Consider the following 18,466-nt stretch of genomic DNA (forward strand, 5'->3'; position numbering starts at 1 on the left):
TTTCATATTATTTTGACATAATTTATGAATGCGTTTAAGGTGAATTTGCCGATCGGCCGTACTTGTTCTGGACTTTCATTGACTTTAGATGCCTCTGTGGCATAAAACGTTGTATGCAAGTCGATGCCACCGAGTGATAAAAGTTATTTATGTAACAAGAATCGTAACGAGGTATAATATCGCACTAGATGTCAGATTTGCCGCGTTTTGCCATATTTTCTTTCGGCCCGCTTAGCACACATGCAAAGTAACTTACGTAATTGCTTGTACGTTTGTTGTTTTGGCTCGCCCTCGGCTCGTTTAGCAAAGCTCACACTGGCCAAAACAACAAACGTACAAGCAAGGACGTAATATGAACTACTTTTGGTGGATTCGGTTGAAATTTTCAGGGTAGGTCAAAGGCGTTATTCTAAGAAACTAATTTGAAAGATCTATAAAGTTTAATGTTTGTTTGCCTGTTGGTTTGCTTGTCTCTACGGAAAGTCCCAGAGACTTGACACTTGGCATACCGACTAGGCGACTAATGAGGAAAAGTTAGGAAAAATGCGTGAAAATGTTGTCACTTTCATGCGTCATTTAACGCGTGAATTTGTTTTTGCCTGTTTACGTCGTGGATGTGTCTCTTAACCGTAGAAACATTTTTTTAACGCGTGAAAATTTTTGGCGCGTGAAAATATTGAAATATTTTGTAGTCAAAATAATCCCTAGCCAAGAAATGAACGTCAACACAAGGTATGGTCGAATGACTCACCTCTCATGAGAAGTGAGTTTGTTTATATGAAATCGCTGCGTCCTGCGGTTTGAATGAACAGACAATACCTGGTTTATACTTTTATTGGAGCCAAGTCGAGTACGACACTGAATCTGATGTCCTTAACCGGTAGACCCGGTAGACAATTTCCCTTCTAGTAAAAATACAGATAGAATTTAGAAAGTACCTCTGAAACATCTCATACCACTTCGCTTAATCCTGATACGACATTCTGTGTACGCGCACCCTAAATAAAATCTTAGGAAATAAATATTGGGTTTTTGAAGTTTTTGTTGCTTTGGTTAGGTGTAGACAATGGCAAAACCATTGAAAAGTTATTAATCCCACGATGCATTCACTCAAATCAAAGCCATATTCCCTCAGAGAAATTGTAGGAACACATTTTTCGCTGTAGACTTAGCTTCCCATAGCTTCAAGAATACCTCGGGTTTCTGATATTTATTTTGATGGTTAACATGTTAATATGAGTGCAGTCGTATGGTCATCGATGAACTGGCCTGATTTTCCTAACAGTCTGAGTTACTCAAATTCCAAAGGATTAGTGCGATTGCTCTTAGAGTTTTTGGAAACTGCTGTGTTTTGAAGGGGATACGCTCACAGACTTGTTTCTCGTTGCAGTTACCTTATTGTGGAATTATAACATCACCTTAACTTCACCCAACTCTCAGCAAAAACAAACTTACCTTCAGCTGCTTCACAACCGGATGCTAAATCTCAGGAAAAAGAACAGTTTTTCGTTTCAATTCAAAATTCTCTATTCAGGTGAAAAGACAGATTTTCCGAAAATTTAGTTTGATCCTCCTCGAAGACGAAGGACCAAATGCAAAGTTGACTCCTTCTGGATGTTATAGTCGCTCAATGTACGACCATCTTCCAACTGCTTGCCGGCGAAGATCAAACGTTGCTGATCTGGAGGAATTCCCTCCTTGTCTTGGATTTTGGCCTTCACGTTTTCAATGGTGTCCGACGGTTCAACCTCCAAAGTGATGGTCTTGCCAGTCAAGGTTTTAACGAAAATTTGCATTCCTCCGCGGAGACGAAGGACCAAGTGGAGTGTCGACTCCTTCTGGATGTTATAGTCGCTCAATGTACGACCATCTTCCAACTGCTTGCCGGCGAAGATCAAACGTTGCTGATCTGGAGGAATTCCCTCCTTGTCTTGGATTTTGGCCTTCACGTTTTCAATGGTGTCGGACGGTTCAACCTCCAAAGTGATGGTCTTGCCAGTCAAAGTTTTCACGAAAATTTGCATTCCTCCGCGGAGACGAAGGACCAAGTGGAGTGTCGACTCCTTCTGGATGTTATAGTCGCTCAATGTACGACCATCTTCCAACTGCTTGCCGGCGAAGATCAAACGTTGCTGATCTGGAGGAATTCCCTCCTTGTCTTGGATTTTGGCCTTCACGTTTTCAATGGTGTCCGACGGTTCAACCTCCAAAGTGATGGTCTTGCCAGTCAAGGTTTTAACGAAAATTTGCATTCCTCCGCGGAGACGAAGGACCAAGTGGAGTGTCGACTCCTTCTGGATGTTATAGTCGCTCAATGTACGACCATCTTCCAACTGCTTGCCGGCGAAGATCAAACGTTGCTGATCTGGAGGAATTCCCTCCTTGTCTTGGATTTTGGCCTTCACGTTTTCAATGGTGTCCGACGGTTCAACCTCCAAAGTGATGGTCTTGCCAGTCAAGGTTTTAACGAAAATTTGCATTCCTCCGCGGAGACGAAGGACCAAGTGGAGTGTCGACTCCTTCTGGATGTTATAGTCGCTCAATGTACGACCATCTTCCAACTGCTTGCCGGCGAAGATCAAACGTTGCTGATCTGGAGGAATTCCCTCCTTGTCTTGGATTTTGGCCTTCACGTTCTCAATGGTGTCGGACGGTTCAACCTCCAAAGTGATGGTCTTGCCAGTCAAAGTCTTCACGAAAATTTGCATTCCTCCGCGGAGACGAAGGACCAAGTGGAGTGTCGACTCCTTCTGGATGTTATAGTCGCTCAATGTACGACCATCCTCCAACTGCTTGCCGGCGAAGATCAAACGTTGCTGATCTGGAGGAATTCCCTCCTTGTCTTGGATCTTGGCCTTCACGTTTTCAATGGTGTCCGACGGTTCAACCTCCAAAGTGATGGTCTTGCCAGTCAAAGTCTTCACGAAAATTTGCATTTTGGTTTACTGAAATGAAGAAAAGGAAAACTTTGAAATTACGGTGCCACCTTTCGTGTATTGAATGTAAAATGGTTGTTCAGCGTAACGTTTTATTCGATTTGAGGGCAGATTAAGGGATTAAGGTCGCGAAATTCGACTAATAACAAATCGAATGCAAAACTGACCTAAGCCACTGATATGAAGCAATGCATGCAATTCAAGTAATTTTTCCGTCATTGTTTACAAGAGTACACAGACGAGGGTCTTAGTGTGTACTCATTCCTTACATTTTTAGTTGCTTAGACTGCGAATGAATAATTTATGTTGGAAACGAGACACCGCAATTTTGTTGATGTAAAACGATCAGAAAGAGCTTGGTAGCTATCATTAACACCGAGGTCTTATCATTCTATGGGAAGCGAAACAAAGAAACGCAAAATGTCCTCCATTTTGTTTATGTAAAATTTCGCCTTGCGAAAATCTAATTATCCACAGCGAACCATTCGAAATTAATTCCAGAAAAATCGTTTAATTATTGAGTCTAATGAATCGGTTAAAAATACGGAATTCGAATGGTCAGAGGATCAGTAAGTACTTCGCCACTTCCGTAATTAATTGCGATGAATCACGGGAAAACTATTTTGCGGACCAAATTTAATCACGAAAAAATTAGTAATTTGCGGGGTAGCTGGGGCTGATTCACGATTAATTTGTTTCCGTCTTTGCTAACGATGCAAGAATCTGATGAAATAATTTGCTATAATTTGGAACATTCCAGAAATCACAACGCAGCGAATTGATTATTCGTCTGCCATTTTGTATGAATTTCCATTTTCCTCTTTTTTTATCACAAAAAACGATGGATTTGCGGAGCAGTAATTACCTTTTGGTTTGCTTTCGTTAACAATTAAATTGTTGCAAATGTTCACTGAATTTGGAATTTTTCACTTTAGATTTTCGAAATTTTCTTCAAGAATTTCTTTTTACTTTCACACTTGGTTGTGTTAGATTGAGTTGTTTGCTGCTCAAAAGACTACTTGATTATAACGAGCCAGCTCTCAGCACACCCGTCCTTTATAGACACTGCTCTCTTTCTGTGTGTTCAGCAATTGATTCTCGAAAACAAAAACACTGACGTCAGTACTTCATCGTAGTGTGTGTTTGTGTGTTCGAATCGTTTTCTATTAGCGGCATTGGCTTAGCTCTCTCACGATGTCATCGATATTCGAATGAAAGAAAAATATTTTATTTTGAAATTAAGAGGCCTTCACTGCTCTTACACACATGCCACATGCAAATCTTCTAATTAATTTAATTATAGCGAATCGCTAGATCATTGTGTTGGTTGTGATGATTCTATGGAAATGTTAACGGATTTTGGGAAACGCTAAAAATAGCAATCTTGTTGTTGTGTACGCTTTTCTTTCTTAGAAAGTTGAGTCAACTAATGAAATTCGACGAAATTCATTGCACTCAAAGATTGTCTTAAAGAAAAGCTGAAAAATGCGTCGCATGTCGAATCATTCTACGCAATAACATTCGACTTGTTTATCGCTGTTGGTGTATTGACGGGCGTGTGTTTGCTGAGCTGGTGTGTGATATATAAGTGATAAGCGTGTGTCCTATCGTTCGTTTGCCTATGAGAAGACAAACAATCAACTTTATTGGTAGTCAAAGTACTCTTGTTTTCGAAAGACGTAGAAATTACGCGAATGCACAGGAAATGATAGACAAATTTGCATACATGCGAGAATATTGTAAGTCTTCACTTCAGTTCTACTCAATAATCTATTGAAGGTCGACACTTTAATTTCGGAATGTTCAGTGGAAACGCAGACCTATTATTAGACGCGTGCACTCTACGTATGAAAGTAGTTGGAATAATGTTGCAAAGAAAGAACCAGTATCCATGCTATTAATGGAACGTTGTTTGTCTACTCGAGAAGAAATCTTACTCGAAAATTCTATTGTTTAGATAATGATTGACGTACTGAACTTTTAATCGGATCATTTAACAGAAAAACAAGAACATTCAAACTGAATGAAAGGCTATGATAAGATATTCTGAACTTATCGTCCGGACCAATAAATTATAGCGTTTACAGACAGCACCCGAAACTTACATCTTGCAGGAATGAATCAATCAAGAAAATTGTGCTATTCCAATTAGTTCTTGGCGTGCAGCAACGCACTTCAAGCATGAATGGTACTGTAAATGCTTTCATGACAACGTTTCCTAAAATGAAGCTCCTATCAGCTCTTCAATTGAGAGCGTTCATTCTGTCTTGTGAACGTATGTTACGGAACAACTGATGAGGGCCGCCGTATCTTGCTGAGGCCGAAACAGTGTCTTCGTTTCGATAGAAGTGTCTATCAAATCACTGAATGTGATTGTAGAGGAGGGAAAGAGGGAATCGTAACGTTAAAGAAAACCGACATAGTTATAGTGTGTCAGCATGATGATGATGATGATAGAGTATATTATCATTTGATGACACACTACAGTTGACGATAAAATGGAAAATTTTATCATGCCCGCACGTTATTAAGCGAGCGTGACGCAAGACCAATGTTTTTTAAAAAAATTGGGGACGGTGGAGCATATTTACAGCAACTGTTTGACTTCTCCCTCTTGGTTCCAATTCTAAAATTTTTTTGGGTTCATTTTGTGTTGATAAAACTTTTGCATACAGAACACGCAGAATACGCAGAATGCGTCACCCTCAGCTATATCAATTATTTTGTAAGTAAGATAAAGGACTTGCGTCACATTTACCCTTTAAGGGTTTTTTGATTGATACAAAAATTCACCTCCTTTGATGATTCTCATTGAAACTGAATGGAATTCAGGCTTTTTAGACCCGTACGAAGTACTGGGGTCTTATAGGTTTACGCATACGTTTGTAACACGTCGAATTGGACTCCCTGAGTAAGGGGAAACCTATTGTGGTTGTCTAGAGATGCCAAATCCGCAAAAAAAATGTCCGTCTGTCTGTCTGTCTGTCTGCACGATAACTTGAGTAAAACGCATCCGATTTTGAAAATTCTTTTTTTTTCCCGTTTGGTAATGTCAAAAGACAGGCTAAGTTCGAAGATGAGTGATTTTAAATCGACCCATCCCGAGCTGTGGCCCAATAAGTGCTTTACGGTTTTTCGAAGATATCTCCGGACATTCAAACGTTACACTTGTAAGTGATACGTCAAATAAAAGGTATTTACAATACCGATCGACAAAAAAAAAGTTTATGGAAATCGGATGACCGACTCGTGAGTTAGACCCCTTGGTGGGGAACAGGCACAGGGCGGCAAGCAGTTTTTGCTTGTAGGTCGGCCACATTTGAACATATTTCGACTGTTTTAGCTTTATTAGATAGGTATTGACCGTACCAATCAGGGAAATTTTTTTTATGAAATTACGTTCTCCGGAGCGTGAGCTAGGTCTCTTGGAGTGAGCTCTTATCTGGCTACTCGGCCGTACAGTGAACGTGGAGTATTTTGTCAATATCTCGAGTAAATTTTGACCGAATTTCATGATTTTTTTTTTGTTTGAAAGGTATTAACGAATGTAAAGCGTCGGTAAAATTTCCGGTCTCCTAACAAAATGGCTGCCGGTGGCCATATTGGATTTTAATAAAAGTGATATATATTGGGAAAAATGGTACTTAGAGAGTTTCTGTTAACATGGAAGTAATTGGTTATGTGTGTGGGGTGCTTCAGGCATTCCATACATGGACATCTATATTTACCTATATACAGCTATATTGAGCTATATACAGGCATATAGAGCTATATAATAGCATATTCCTCTGTGAAATGTTTATTTATAGTGAAATATAGTTAAATATAGCGGTATATAGCTGTTTAAATAGGAATTTATGAAATTTGTCTTCGTACGGGGCTGTCTATATTGCCTCCGGCAATTTAATTGTATATGATAACAAGGCAAAGAGTGGATAATGTAAGTGATTTTAAAGGGAGAATAGTTTTTCAGCAGAGAAGAAAATGAAGTAAGAGAAATGAAGAGTTTCACATTAAAGGCTTTTGATACGAATAGGTGTTTCGTACGGGTCGGCGTTAGCTATGTTTTTACGTTACGATTTGGCAACGCGCTGAGGATACATACATGAAGCTCGGACGAGGGCAGCTATAAATAAATCAACAAAAAGCTACTTTTCACTTTTATTGCGGGTAGCAGCTGAGCCAATAATGGTATTGGCTGTCCCCAATAAATTTGAAAAGGAGTGTGCGTTTGTGTACAATAAATTTTGTGAAAGGAAGGATTGTTTTGGTTTTCTGCTCCATTAGTCTGATATTTCGCGCTGTGGGTTAGCTCTAGTGTTGCTTTTAACATTAACAGTTTGTAACGTTAAAAATCCAGCGCTGATTGTGTCCTCAATCTATGATTATTTCCGTTTGACTATTAGCTAAACATTAGACGCCCATGTAGTTTTCCACCTCAATCGAGGAAATTTTCAGTGATTCCAAACGCTCTGTTTAAGAGCGCATCGATTTGAAACTACACAGGATCTTCAATCAACACAAATTGACATGCAACCTTGAGAGTAATTACGTTTTGGATGGTCGACAACGACAAAACTACTTAGACGTCCGTTTCTACGTTTCGATTTGTAACGGTCAAAGCTACCAATGGTAGCCAATGGTAGCAGCTGAGTCAAATTGCTTCAGTTTTTATTGTTGATTGAAGATCCAGTGTAGAGCAAAATCAAACGTTGCGTGCTTGTACTACATGCTAAAAGAAAGCCATAAAAAAGTACTGAATCAGCAAAGCAAACAGAAAATACATAAGGCTTGATTTACTTCGTTTACATGACAGTTCGCTCTCTCACGGAATACTTTTTGTTGAGTGGAAATCATACTTAACACATTGAAACTGAATCGAATTAAGTTCCAACAAACTAATTTTTTTTTTTTTTTTTTGTCGATAGAGAACGTTATTATAAGGTACATTGTTGAGTATCATGTGTCAAAAAAAGTTAAAACCAAGTGGAGTGTCGACTCCTTCTGGATGTTATAGTCGCCCGAAGCGGAATGCAAACAAGACGGCAAGGAGAAAACGTGTGTCATCCTGGAATCTTCGTTGTACAAAGGTACCTACGCGACAATTGCGCTGCGTGAATTGCTGAACTGTACGCGCACGTGGAGATGACGTCAGAACAGAGTTGTTGTACGACGCCTAGTTTATGCATTAAAAAGTTCCTTACCATGAATGAACATGAAACGTGTTGTCTTTGTGAAACGGCCAACAAGTGCCTTTGCCGAACCCTTCTTTGCTGTAGCAGCGCCCCTGAAGGTAAAAATGGTTGCAATTCCAGCTGAACAGAATTTGTTGAATTGTACGAATTGACTGTTGGGACCCTGTCGAGTTAAACATGCGCTATGTACGTTGGTCGGTTGCAGGAAAACTTCAAGTGCAATCTCATTCCCAACCTCACAATAAAAAATTTTGTTTCCCTGTCCCACTAATTCGGTTTCCCTAGGACTTTCATTTGAAACAACTTTGTTGCTGCATTCTGGAAATCTGGACGATTCATAGTTTCAGGGAATGTTACCAGGTCAGGTTGCCCAGGACCCACACTTCTATTTATATGCAACAACTGCTTCAATTAATATTAGTCCAGGTGCAGTTCCTCATCACCAAAAAGAATTGTTGAAAGTCGCCATTCTTTCCCAATAATAATCATCCTTCCCCTTCGAAGTCATTCATGCCCATCAAACTAAGTGAACCAAAGACTTCGTAATGTTCGGGAAACCAGGGGAACGACTTTTTAGATTTCCTTACCAGAACTTACCATTTCACTTGAAAGTCAGTCTCAGCAGGAGGACGAAGGACACCGAAGTACTCGCAAAGACAAGACAACCGAAATTTGAATTTCTAAATTTCAACGTTTTTATTCACGAAAATCAGTAACTGGTTGACAAAAACTGGAATTTTGAACAGCGAAAAATGTTAATTTAAATGCGCCGAGCTAGTTATGCACATGCTAAAATGATTATTCACCTAATTCAGGCTTCGTCACTCTTCCTAAAACTTGGCTTTTGGCAGCCACATTTAACTCCGTAAGTCACAACGTCTCCACTTGGCATCAGTCTTACTTCACGGTTAAACTCCAACGCATTTGTGGGTATGTCCCTAACAATATTGTTAAAATCAGCCTTCGCTCCTCGGTTAACATGAACGACGCCATTTTTGGGCCAGTACGATACTACCCATCTGCAAGAATTGGACTTCTTCGAGTTAAAAGGAACGACTTCTCTAACGATAAAATCCTGATGCGCTAAATTGATGAAAGTCTGAGTTACTTCGGCAATATTTGCCGTATCTGCACATCCAATACGTCGTGCAAGAAAACGATTATTAGCTGTTTGCATGCCACCACGAAGACGAAGGACCAAATTCAAAGTCGACTTCTTCTGGATGTTATAGTCGCTCAATGTACGACCATCTTCCAACTGCTTGCCGGCGAAGATCAATCGCTGCTGATCTGGAGGAATTCCCTCCTTGTCTTGGATCTTGGCCTTGACGTTCTCGATGGTATCGCTGGGTTCGACCTCAAAAGTGATGGTCTTGCCAGTCAAAGTTTTGACGAAGGCAGCTCAGCAATTGATTCTCGAAAACAAAAACACTGACGTCAGTACTTCATCGTAGTGTGTGTTTGTGTGTTCGAATCGTTTTATATTAGCGGCATTGGCTTAGCTCTCTCACGATCTCATCGATATTCGAATGAAAGAAAAATATTTTATTTTGAAATTGAGAGGCCTTCACTGCTTTTACACACATGCCACATGCAAATCTTCTAATTAATTTAATTATAGCGATTCGCTAGATCATTGTGTTGGTGTGATAATTCTATGGAAAGGTTAACGGATTTTCGGAAACGCTAAAAATAACAATCTTGTTGTTGTGTACGCTTTTCTTTCTTAGAAAGTTGAGTCAACTAATGAAATTCGACGAAATTCATTGCACTCAAAGATTGTCTTAAAGAAAAGCTGAAAAATGCGTCGCATGTCGAATCATTCTACGCAATAACATTCGACTTGTTTATCGCTATTGGTGTATTGACGATGAGCGTGTGTTTGCTGAGCTGGTGTGTGATATTATAACTGATAAGCGTGTGTCCTATCGTTCGTTTGTCTATGAGAAGACAAACAATCAATTTTATTGGTAGTCAAAGTACTCTTGTTTTCGAAAGACGTAGAAATTACGCGAATGCACAGGAAATGATTGGCCTTTGTATAGTGTATGCTATGCAACAAAATTAACATTTTCATTGCAAATTTGCGTACATGCGAGAATATTGTAGGTCTTCACTTCAATTCTACTCAATAACCTATTGAAGGTCGACGCTTTAATTTCGGAATGTTCAGTGGAAACGCAGACCTATTATTAGACGCGTGCACTCTACGTATGAAAGTAGTTGGAATAATGTTGCAAAGAACCAGTATGCATGCAAGGGTCTTGTTGGGTTTGAAATGACTGAATATTTATTCATTTTCATAAACCTAAATTTGTATCATAAAATGAGTTGGGTTTAAAATTCATCCACACTGAGATTGTGTAAGAGACCGTAAAAGATTGAAAACTTACACATTTCTTACAGAAATTTTTCGAGGTACACGAAACGTATACATGGTCGTGTGAGGTATCATTGGAAAGGTAATTGCATGTACGCCGAATTATGTGAAGTTGAAATGTTTAAGCGGTTACATTGCATCGTAGATGGTAGCAAACTTCCGTAAGACTCAACTTTCCCTGAAAGTACATGCAATTACCTTTCTAATGACACCCCGTACGGCTCGTGTAACTGGAGAATTTTTTGTAAGAAAAGTGCAAGTTTTCGGTTTTTGATCATCTTTCATCAGCCACACAAGCTTCGTAGAATTTTTTTGAAAGTGGTTTTGGCTTCTAGGGTCAAGGTCTTGTCTTCTAGGGTCGAGGTCTTGTCTTGGTACCTATAAAAAATTCCAATAGAAATGGGTCCGATTTCGGTCTTCTGTTTTTCACTTTGTTGTGAAAAACGTTGTGTTGACCTCGGCTAAGAGGAGCAAATTTCATTTTCTTGGATTACTTTTGTGGCCAATTTTCCAACTTTTCTTCATTCGGTGAACAATAGTTATTGATGCTTTCGAGTGTTAATAGTTATTAATGTAACAAGAATGATATGCTGATGTTATCGCACTAGATGTCAGATTGCCAATCCGAGGCGAAGTCGAGGTTGGCATCCGCGATTTACCATATTTTACTTTCGGCCCGCTTAGCAATCATACAAACTAACTTACGTAATTGCTTGTACGTTTGTTGTTTTGGCTGCTGTGATTACTTCACTCGCCTTCGGCTTGTTCCGCAAAGCTCACACTTGCCAAAACAACAAATGTAGAAGCTATGGCGTAATAGTATGTTCCGTCACTGGGTGTTAAGGAATCTCGCGCCGCGTCATTCACAATAATTCACAAAGTGACATCTTCCTTATACAAAATGTGTCAAAATGTACATTATTGTGATTGACGCGGCGCGAGATTCCTAGCAACCCGTCACTGTTTGTAAATATTTGTTTAGTCAAGTGTGAGGTTTGCGGAAAGAGCCGAAGGCGAGTGGAGTAATCACACGTGCCTAAACAAGCATTTACAAGCAGTGACGTAACACATTTTACATGTTTGTAGACGGTAAGTGCATTTTCCCTGTCACAAGCAGTGATGTAAAGTGCACTTTACCGTGCATAAGCATGTAATATCACTATAAACTACTTTTGGTGGATTCGTTTGAAATTTTCAGGGTAGGTCAAAGGCGTTATTCTAAGAAACTAATTTGAAACATCTATCATATAAAGTTCAATATTTGTTTGTTTGTTGATTTGTTTGTCTCCCAGACGGAAAGTCCTAGAGTCTTGAAACTTGCCATACCGACTAATGATTAAAAGTGAGTATTATTTGACGCACGAATTTTGTTTTAACCGTTTACGCCGTGTGAATGTATTTCTTAACGTTTTTGACGAGTGAAATTTTTTAAATATTTTGTCATTAAATGATCCCGATCGATTAAATAATCCCGATTAAGAGCTAATGTCGAAATTTTCAGTTTTAGTAGTTGGCTAGAATGAATCTGATTCCTTAACCTGTCACAGACGACAAGCATATTGACAGTTTTACAATCTGATCTTTTACTTCATTTGTTTTAAACAAGTTTTTTTTTCTAAGACCTCATTAGTCAGAGTTTGTCGTTTACTACTGCTGTCGTTGTCGATAACAGATAGATGACAGACGTCTGTAACAGGTTAATTCTACCCAGTAGGAGGCCCAGTTGATGTGATGGTAGCGCTTGCAGCCACTTTGAAGATGATTTAGTTGATGACGCAAGAAGTCTAGCACGATCAGTCGGACCACTGGATGACAGAAGCTCGTTGTGGATATGGTTAACACGCAAAAATCCCACTCTGCTTGATCCATCTTTTGATTCGATTCGGTCGGAGTCCATTCATGTGGATACGCTTCGACTGACGCTATGAATCGATCGTTCAAAACGCACAAGTTGAACTTGGCAAGTATCCTATTCGACAAGGCCTGCGATTGATAAACGGTAGCGAAATATGCTGGATGCGCTAAGTCGACCATTTTTCTGATACCTAGGCCTGTAAATGCTAGTGGTAACGATGCTTGAGTCCAAGATATGTCGCTCAATTCATTGTTGATGATTGCTTCTAAGGTGAGACGGTAGAAATTGTCGATTTCGGTTAAATGTTGCAGGTGATTGAACGTTGGACTGCACCTTAACAGATGCTGGAATCGTTGAGATGACAGTAACGAAGTAAGGATAACGCAGGATGGATGTCCAGTGAATTTAATCGTTTACACAGCGTTGTTGTCACGGTACATAAAATCTTAATGCTTTATTTCCACTTACCAAAAAAGTACTCCGTGTGAGAGACAAAATTGAATTTTTTCAATTTTCGCTTTGTTTACGTGACAGCCCGCACTCTTACGGTCCTCACACTGAGTAATTTTTGTTGAGTGGAAACCATACTCTTGAGAAATAATTTTGAATTTTTTGTTGCTTTGATCAAGGTTCAGAACTTTGGCTTTGATTAGGTGTAGACTAGGGTGGGTCGATTTTTCCAACTTTAAAATCCACATCCAACGTAGCTGTGTAGCTGGAAGCAACTAAACTTGTGGTATCATTACCTTTTCGTTTCAGCACACTTTTGGGTATCCCACTGATGGCTAGAGTTCCTGTGAAAAATCAGATTTTCAAATATGCATGTGGGATACTCAACAGTGAGCGGAAACGATAAGGTAAAAAATGTTTAGTTTCGTCAAGCTGCACAATCCGCTTGATGTGGATTTTAACGTTGGTAAAATCGACCCAGTCTAGTGTAGACTATGGCAAAACCATTGAAAAGTTTTTGATCCCACGATGCATTCACATGTCTCAAATCGAAGCCACATTCCATCAGAGAAATTTTAGGAACACATTTTTCGCTGAAGACTTAGCTTCTCATAGCTTCAAGAATACCTCGGGTTTCTGATATTTATTTTGATGGTTAACATGTTAATATGAGTGCAGTCGTATGGTCATCGATGAACTGGCCTGATTTTCCTAACAGTCTGAGTTACTCAAATTCGAAAGGATTAGTGCGATTGCTCTTAGAGTTTTTGGAAACTGCTGTGTTTTGAAGGGGATACGCTCACAGACTTGTTTCTCGTTGCAGTTACCTTATTGTGGAATTATAACATCACCTTAACTTCACCCAACTCTCAGCAAAAACAAACTTACCTTCAGCTGCTTCACAACCGGATGCTAAATCTCAGGAAAAAGAACAGTTTTTCGTTTCAATTCAAAATTCTCTATTCAGGTGAAAAGACAGATTTTCCGAAAATTTAGTTTGATCCTCCTCGAAGACGAAGGACCAAATGCAAAGTCGACTCCTTCTGGATGTTATAGTCGCTCAATGTACGACCATCTTCCAACTGCTTGCCGGCGAAGATCAAACGTTGCTGATCTGGAGGAATTCCCTCCTTGTCTTGGATTTTGGCCTTCACGTTTTCAATGGTGTCGGACGGTTCAACCTCCAAAGTGATGGTCTTGCCAGTCAATGTTTTAACGAAAATTTGCATTCCTCCGCGGAGACGAAGGACCAAATGCAAAGTTGACTCCTTCTGGATGTTATAGTCGCTCAATGTACGACCATCTTCCAACTGCTTGCCGGCGAAGATCAAACGTTGCTGATCTGGAGGAATTCCCTCCTTGTCTTGGATTTTGGCCTTCACGTTTTCAATGGTGTCGGACGGTTCAACTTCCAAAGTGATGGTCTTGCCAGTCAAGGTTTTAACGAAAATTTGCATTCCTCCGCGGAGACGAAGGACCAAGTGGAGTGTCGACTCCTTCTGGATGTTATAGTCGCTCAATGTACGACCATCTTCCAACTGCTTGCCGGCGAAGATCAAACGTTGCTGATCTGGAGGAATTCCCTCCTTGTCTTGGATTTTGGCCTTCACGTTTTCAATGGTGTCGGACGGTTCAACCTCCAAAGTGATGGTCTTGCCAGTCAAAGTCTTCACGAAAATTTGCATTCCTCCGCGGAGACGAAGGACCAAGTGGAGTGTCGACTCCTTCTGGATGTTATAGTCGCTCAATGTACGACCATCTTCCAACTGCTTGCCGGCGAAGATCAAACGTTGCTGATCTGGAGGAATTCCCTCCTTGTCTTGGATCTTGGCCTTCACGTTTTCAATGGTGTCGGACGGTTCAACCTCCAAAGTGATGGTCTTGCCAGTCAAAGTCTTCACGAAAATTTGCATTCCTCCGCGGAGACGAAGGACCAAGTGGAGTGTCGACTCCTTCTGGATGTTATAGTCGCTCAATGTACGACCATCTTCCAACTGCTTGCCGGCGAAGATCAAACGTTGCTGATCTGGAGGAATTCCCTCCTTGTCTTGGATTTTGGCCTTCACGTTTTCAATGGTGTCGGACGGTTCAACCTCCAAAGTGATGGTCTTGCCAGTCAAAGTCTTCACGAAAATTTGCATTCCTCCGCGGAGACGAAGGACCAAGTGGAGTGTCGACTCCTTCTGGATGTTATAGTCGCTCAATGTACGACCGTCCTCCAACTGCTTGCCGGCGAAGATCAAACGTTGCTGATCTGGAGGAATTCCCTCCTTGTCTTGGATCTTGGCCTTCACGTTTTCAATGGTGTCCGACGGTTCAACCTCCAAAGTGATGGTCTTGCCAGTCAAAGTCTTCACGAAAATTTGCATTTTGGTTTACTGAAATGAAGAAAAGGAAAACTTTGAAATTACGGTGCCACCTTTCGTGTATTGAATGTAAAATGGTTGTTCAGCGTAACGTTTTATTCGATTTGAGGGCAGATTAAGGGATAAAAGGTCGCGAAATTCGACTAATAACAAATCGAATTCAAAACTGACCTAAGCCACTGATATGAAGCAATGCATGCACTTCAAGTAATTTTTCCGTCATTGTTTACAAGAGTACACAGACGAGGGTCTAAGTGTGTACTCATTCCTTACATTTTTAGTTGCTTAGACTGCGAATGAATAATTTATGTTGGAAACGAGACACCGCAATTTTGTTGATGTAAAACGATCAGAAAGAGCTTGGTAGCAATCATTAACACCGAGGTCTTATCATTCTATGGGAAGCGAAACAAAGAAACGCAAAATGTCCGCCATTTTCTTTATGTAAAATTTCGCCTTGCGAAAATCTAATTATCCACAGCGAACCATTCGAAATTAATTCCAGAAAAATCGTTTAATTATTGAGTCTAATGAATCGGTTAAAAATACGGAATTCGAATGGTCAGAGGATCAGTAAGTACTTCGCCACTTCCGTAATTAATTGCGATGAATCACGGGAAAACTATTTTGCGGACCAAATTTAATCACGAAAAAATTAGTAATTTGCGGGGTAGCTGGGGCTGATTCACGATTAATTTGTTTCCGTCTTTGCTAACGATGCAAGAATCTGATGAAATAATTTGCTATAATTTGGAACATTCCAGAAATCACAACGCAGCGAATTGATTATTCGTCTGCCATTTTGTATGAATTTCCATTTTCCTCTTTTTATCACAAAAAACGATGCATTTGCGGAGCAGTAATTACCTTTTGGTTTGCTTTCGTTAACAATTAAATTGTTGCAAATGTTCACTGAATTTGGAATTTTTCACTTTAGATTTTCGAAATTTTCTTCAAGAATTTCTTTTTACTTTGATCACACTTGGTTGTGTTAGATTGAGTTGTTTGCTGCTCAAAAGACTACTTGATTATAACGAGCCAGCACTCAGCACACACGTCCTTTATAGACACTGCTCTCTTTCTGTATACACACAGTTCAGCAATTGATTATCGAAAACAAAAACACTGACGTCAGTACTTCATCGTAGTGTGTGTTTGTATGTTCGAATCGTTTTAAATTAGCGGCATTGGCTTAGCTCTCTCACGATCTCATCGATATTCGAATGAAAGAAAAATATTTTATTTTGAAATTGAGAGGCCTTCACTGCTCTTACACACATGCCACATGCAAATCTTCTAATTAATTTAATTATAGCGAATCGCTAGATCATTGTGTTGGTTGTGATAATTCTATGGAAAGGTTAACGGATTTTCGGAAACGCTAAAAATAGCAATCTTGTTGTTGTGTACGCTTTTCTTTCTTAGAAAGTTGAGTCAACTGATGAAATTCGACGAAATTCATTGCACTCAAAGATTGTCTTAAAGAAAAGCTGAAAAATGCGTCGCATGTCGAATCATTCTACGCAATAACATTCGACTTGTTTATCGCTGTTGGTGTATTGACGGGCGTGTGTTTGCTGAGCTGGTGTGTGATATTATAACTGATAAGCGTGTGTCCTATCGTTCGTTTGTCTATGAGAAGTCAAACAATCAATTTTATTGGTAGTCAAAGTACTCTTGTTTTCGAAAGACGTAGAAATTACGCGAATGCACAGGAAATGATTGGCCTTTGTGTATGCAACAAAATTAAAATTTTCATTGCAAATTTGCGTACATGCGAGAATATTGTAAGTCTTCACTTCAGTTCTACTCAATCTATTGAAGGTCGACACTTTAATTTCGGAATGTTCAGTGGAAACTCAGACCTATTATTAGACGCGTGCACTCTACGTATGAAAGTAGTTGGAATAATGTTGCAAAGAAACAGTATCCATACTCATGCATGCTATTAATGGAACGTTGTTTGTCTACTCGAGAAGAAATCTTACTCGAAAATTCTATTGTTTAGATAATGATTGGCGTACAAAAACTGAATTTTTAAGCGAGCCAAAGATACAAAAGAATTCAAACTGAATGAAAGAACAAAGGCTCTCTTTAGCCGTGATGTCTTTCATACCTGTCTGTTACCGATAACGACAACAAAAATAACGACAATCTTTGGGTAATATGATTCTTTACAATGCTGTTAAATAAATTGAAGTAGAAGATTTGAAATCAACCGATTAAACATACTCTGATCGATGGAAGTAATAGACACGATAATAACACTGGTGCTTGCGTCTGTAACAGGTTAAAGATGATATTCTGGCCCACTAAATTATAGCGCTTTTAAAATAATTAAATTTGTTCTTGATATGAAGGACATGAGTGGTTTTCTAAATAGAGCACTGAAACTGGACTGTGTATCAAACCAATTTAGGCATGCTAAATGGTTGAGAAAATTTCACACAAAATTGTACTTTATTTGACAGCTGTCACCACGATCACTCATGTTTGCAGTGCGGAGAAACATAAAAATTAGGAAAATATGCAGTTCAAAGACGTTGAAAGACCAATTATAATATCTAGAGATATACGTCAGAAGCTTTCAAGAAAAAACAATCGTTGCTCTTCTGACTCCGGGCTAGCCATCTGTTCTACTACGCTCTACTGTGTATGTGCATAAGAGCCAATTTGTTATGATCAAGTCGAGTCTAGGTATTTTCACCTCTCTAAAAGATCGTCGACCGAATGGAACGGTAACGTGTGACTGTTTACTTCTTTTTTAATATTACATTGCGATTACGTGTGAAGATCTAACTAAAAATCGGAATCATGAAAGTTTTTTTCAGTTTTGTTTCTTCGCATTCATTGTTCTTCTTCATAACTGATAAATCGAATGTAATACCTAAGTGATCCCAAGAACAATGAATGCTAATGATTTAGAATCAACTTACATTTTACGTTTGAGCACAGCACTTCAAGTAAGAGCTCATGCTTGAAGTGCGTTGGTTTAAGGCATCAAAACCCCTTATGTTATTCCAAAAACAAAACAATGTCTTACGAGACGTACAAATCTGATACAGATAAGTCAACCGAAGTGAGAAAATTTGGTTGTTCCAACTTTGAAAACGAACCAAATTTCGCGCCTTGTAAGCTCTACGAAATTTTCGAAAAATGTGAACTTTCGTATTAGCGCGGTTTCGGCTACGATTTTTTTTTGTTAACTTTTGTTGGATTTGGCGTACTCAGCTGATAAGACAGTTTACAAGATTTGAAAACAAAACAAAAACGGAGCGATTGAA

General features: G+C 39.4%; 1 protein-coding gene across 2 annotated transcripts; it reads right to left on the reverse strand.

The window, feature by feature from the left end:
* Positions 1-1,544: 1,544 nt before the first annotated feature.
* On the reverse strand, positions 1,545-16,212 carry LOC119082151 (polyubiquitin-C). Of its 2 annotated transcripts, XM_037191552.1 has the most exons (4): positions 16,050-16,212; positions 13,813-15,194; positions 9,309-9,531; positions 1,560-2,936 (listed from the first exon to the last, which is right to left on the reverse strand). In XM_037191552.1, the coding sequence occupies exons 2-4, from the start codon at positions 15,183-15,185 to the stop codon at positions 1,560-1,562; spliced, it is 2,973 nt and encodes a 990-aa protein (XP_037047447.1). In that variant the 5' UTR covers positions 15,186-15,194; positions 16,050-16,212. The 2 variants fall into 2 exon arrangements, with proteins under 2 accessions (XP_037047446.1, XP_037047447.1); XM_037191551.1 differs by lacking the exons at positions 9,309-9,531; positions 13,813-15,194; positions 16,050-16,212 and adding an exon at positions 3,802-4,013 and having other exon boundaries at positions 1,545-2,945.
* Between the last annotated feature and the right edge of the window lie 2,254 nt (positions 16,213-18,466).

Source organism: Bradysia coprophila, unplaced genomic scaffold, assembly GCF_014529535.1.
Source record: "Bradysia coprophila strain Holo2 unplaced genomic scaffold, BU_Bcop_v1 contig_390, whole genome shotgun sequence".
Classification (NCBI taxonomy): domain Eukaryota; kingdom Metazoa; phylum Arthropoda; class Insecta; order Diptera; family Sciaridae; genus Bradysia; species Bradysia coprophila.

Coding starts and splice junctions, on each gene's coding strand:
- LOC119082151 (XM_037191552.1), bottom strand. CDS start 15,185: ATGCAAATTTTCGTGAAGACTTTGACTGGCAAGACCATCACTTTGGAG. Junction 9,532..13,812: donor CGTCTTCGAGGAGGATCAAA/CTAAATTTTCGG, acceptor CAATTGCTGAGC/TGCCTTCGTCAAAACTTTGA. Junction 2,937..9,308: donor TCCTTCGTCTTCGTGGTGGC/ATGCAAACAGCT, acceptor CAGTAAACCAAA/ATGCAAATTTTCGTGAAGAC.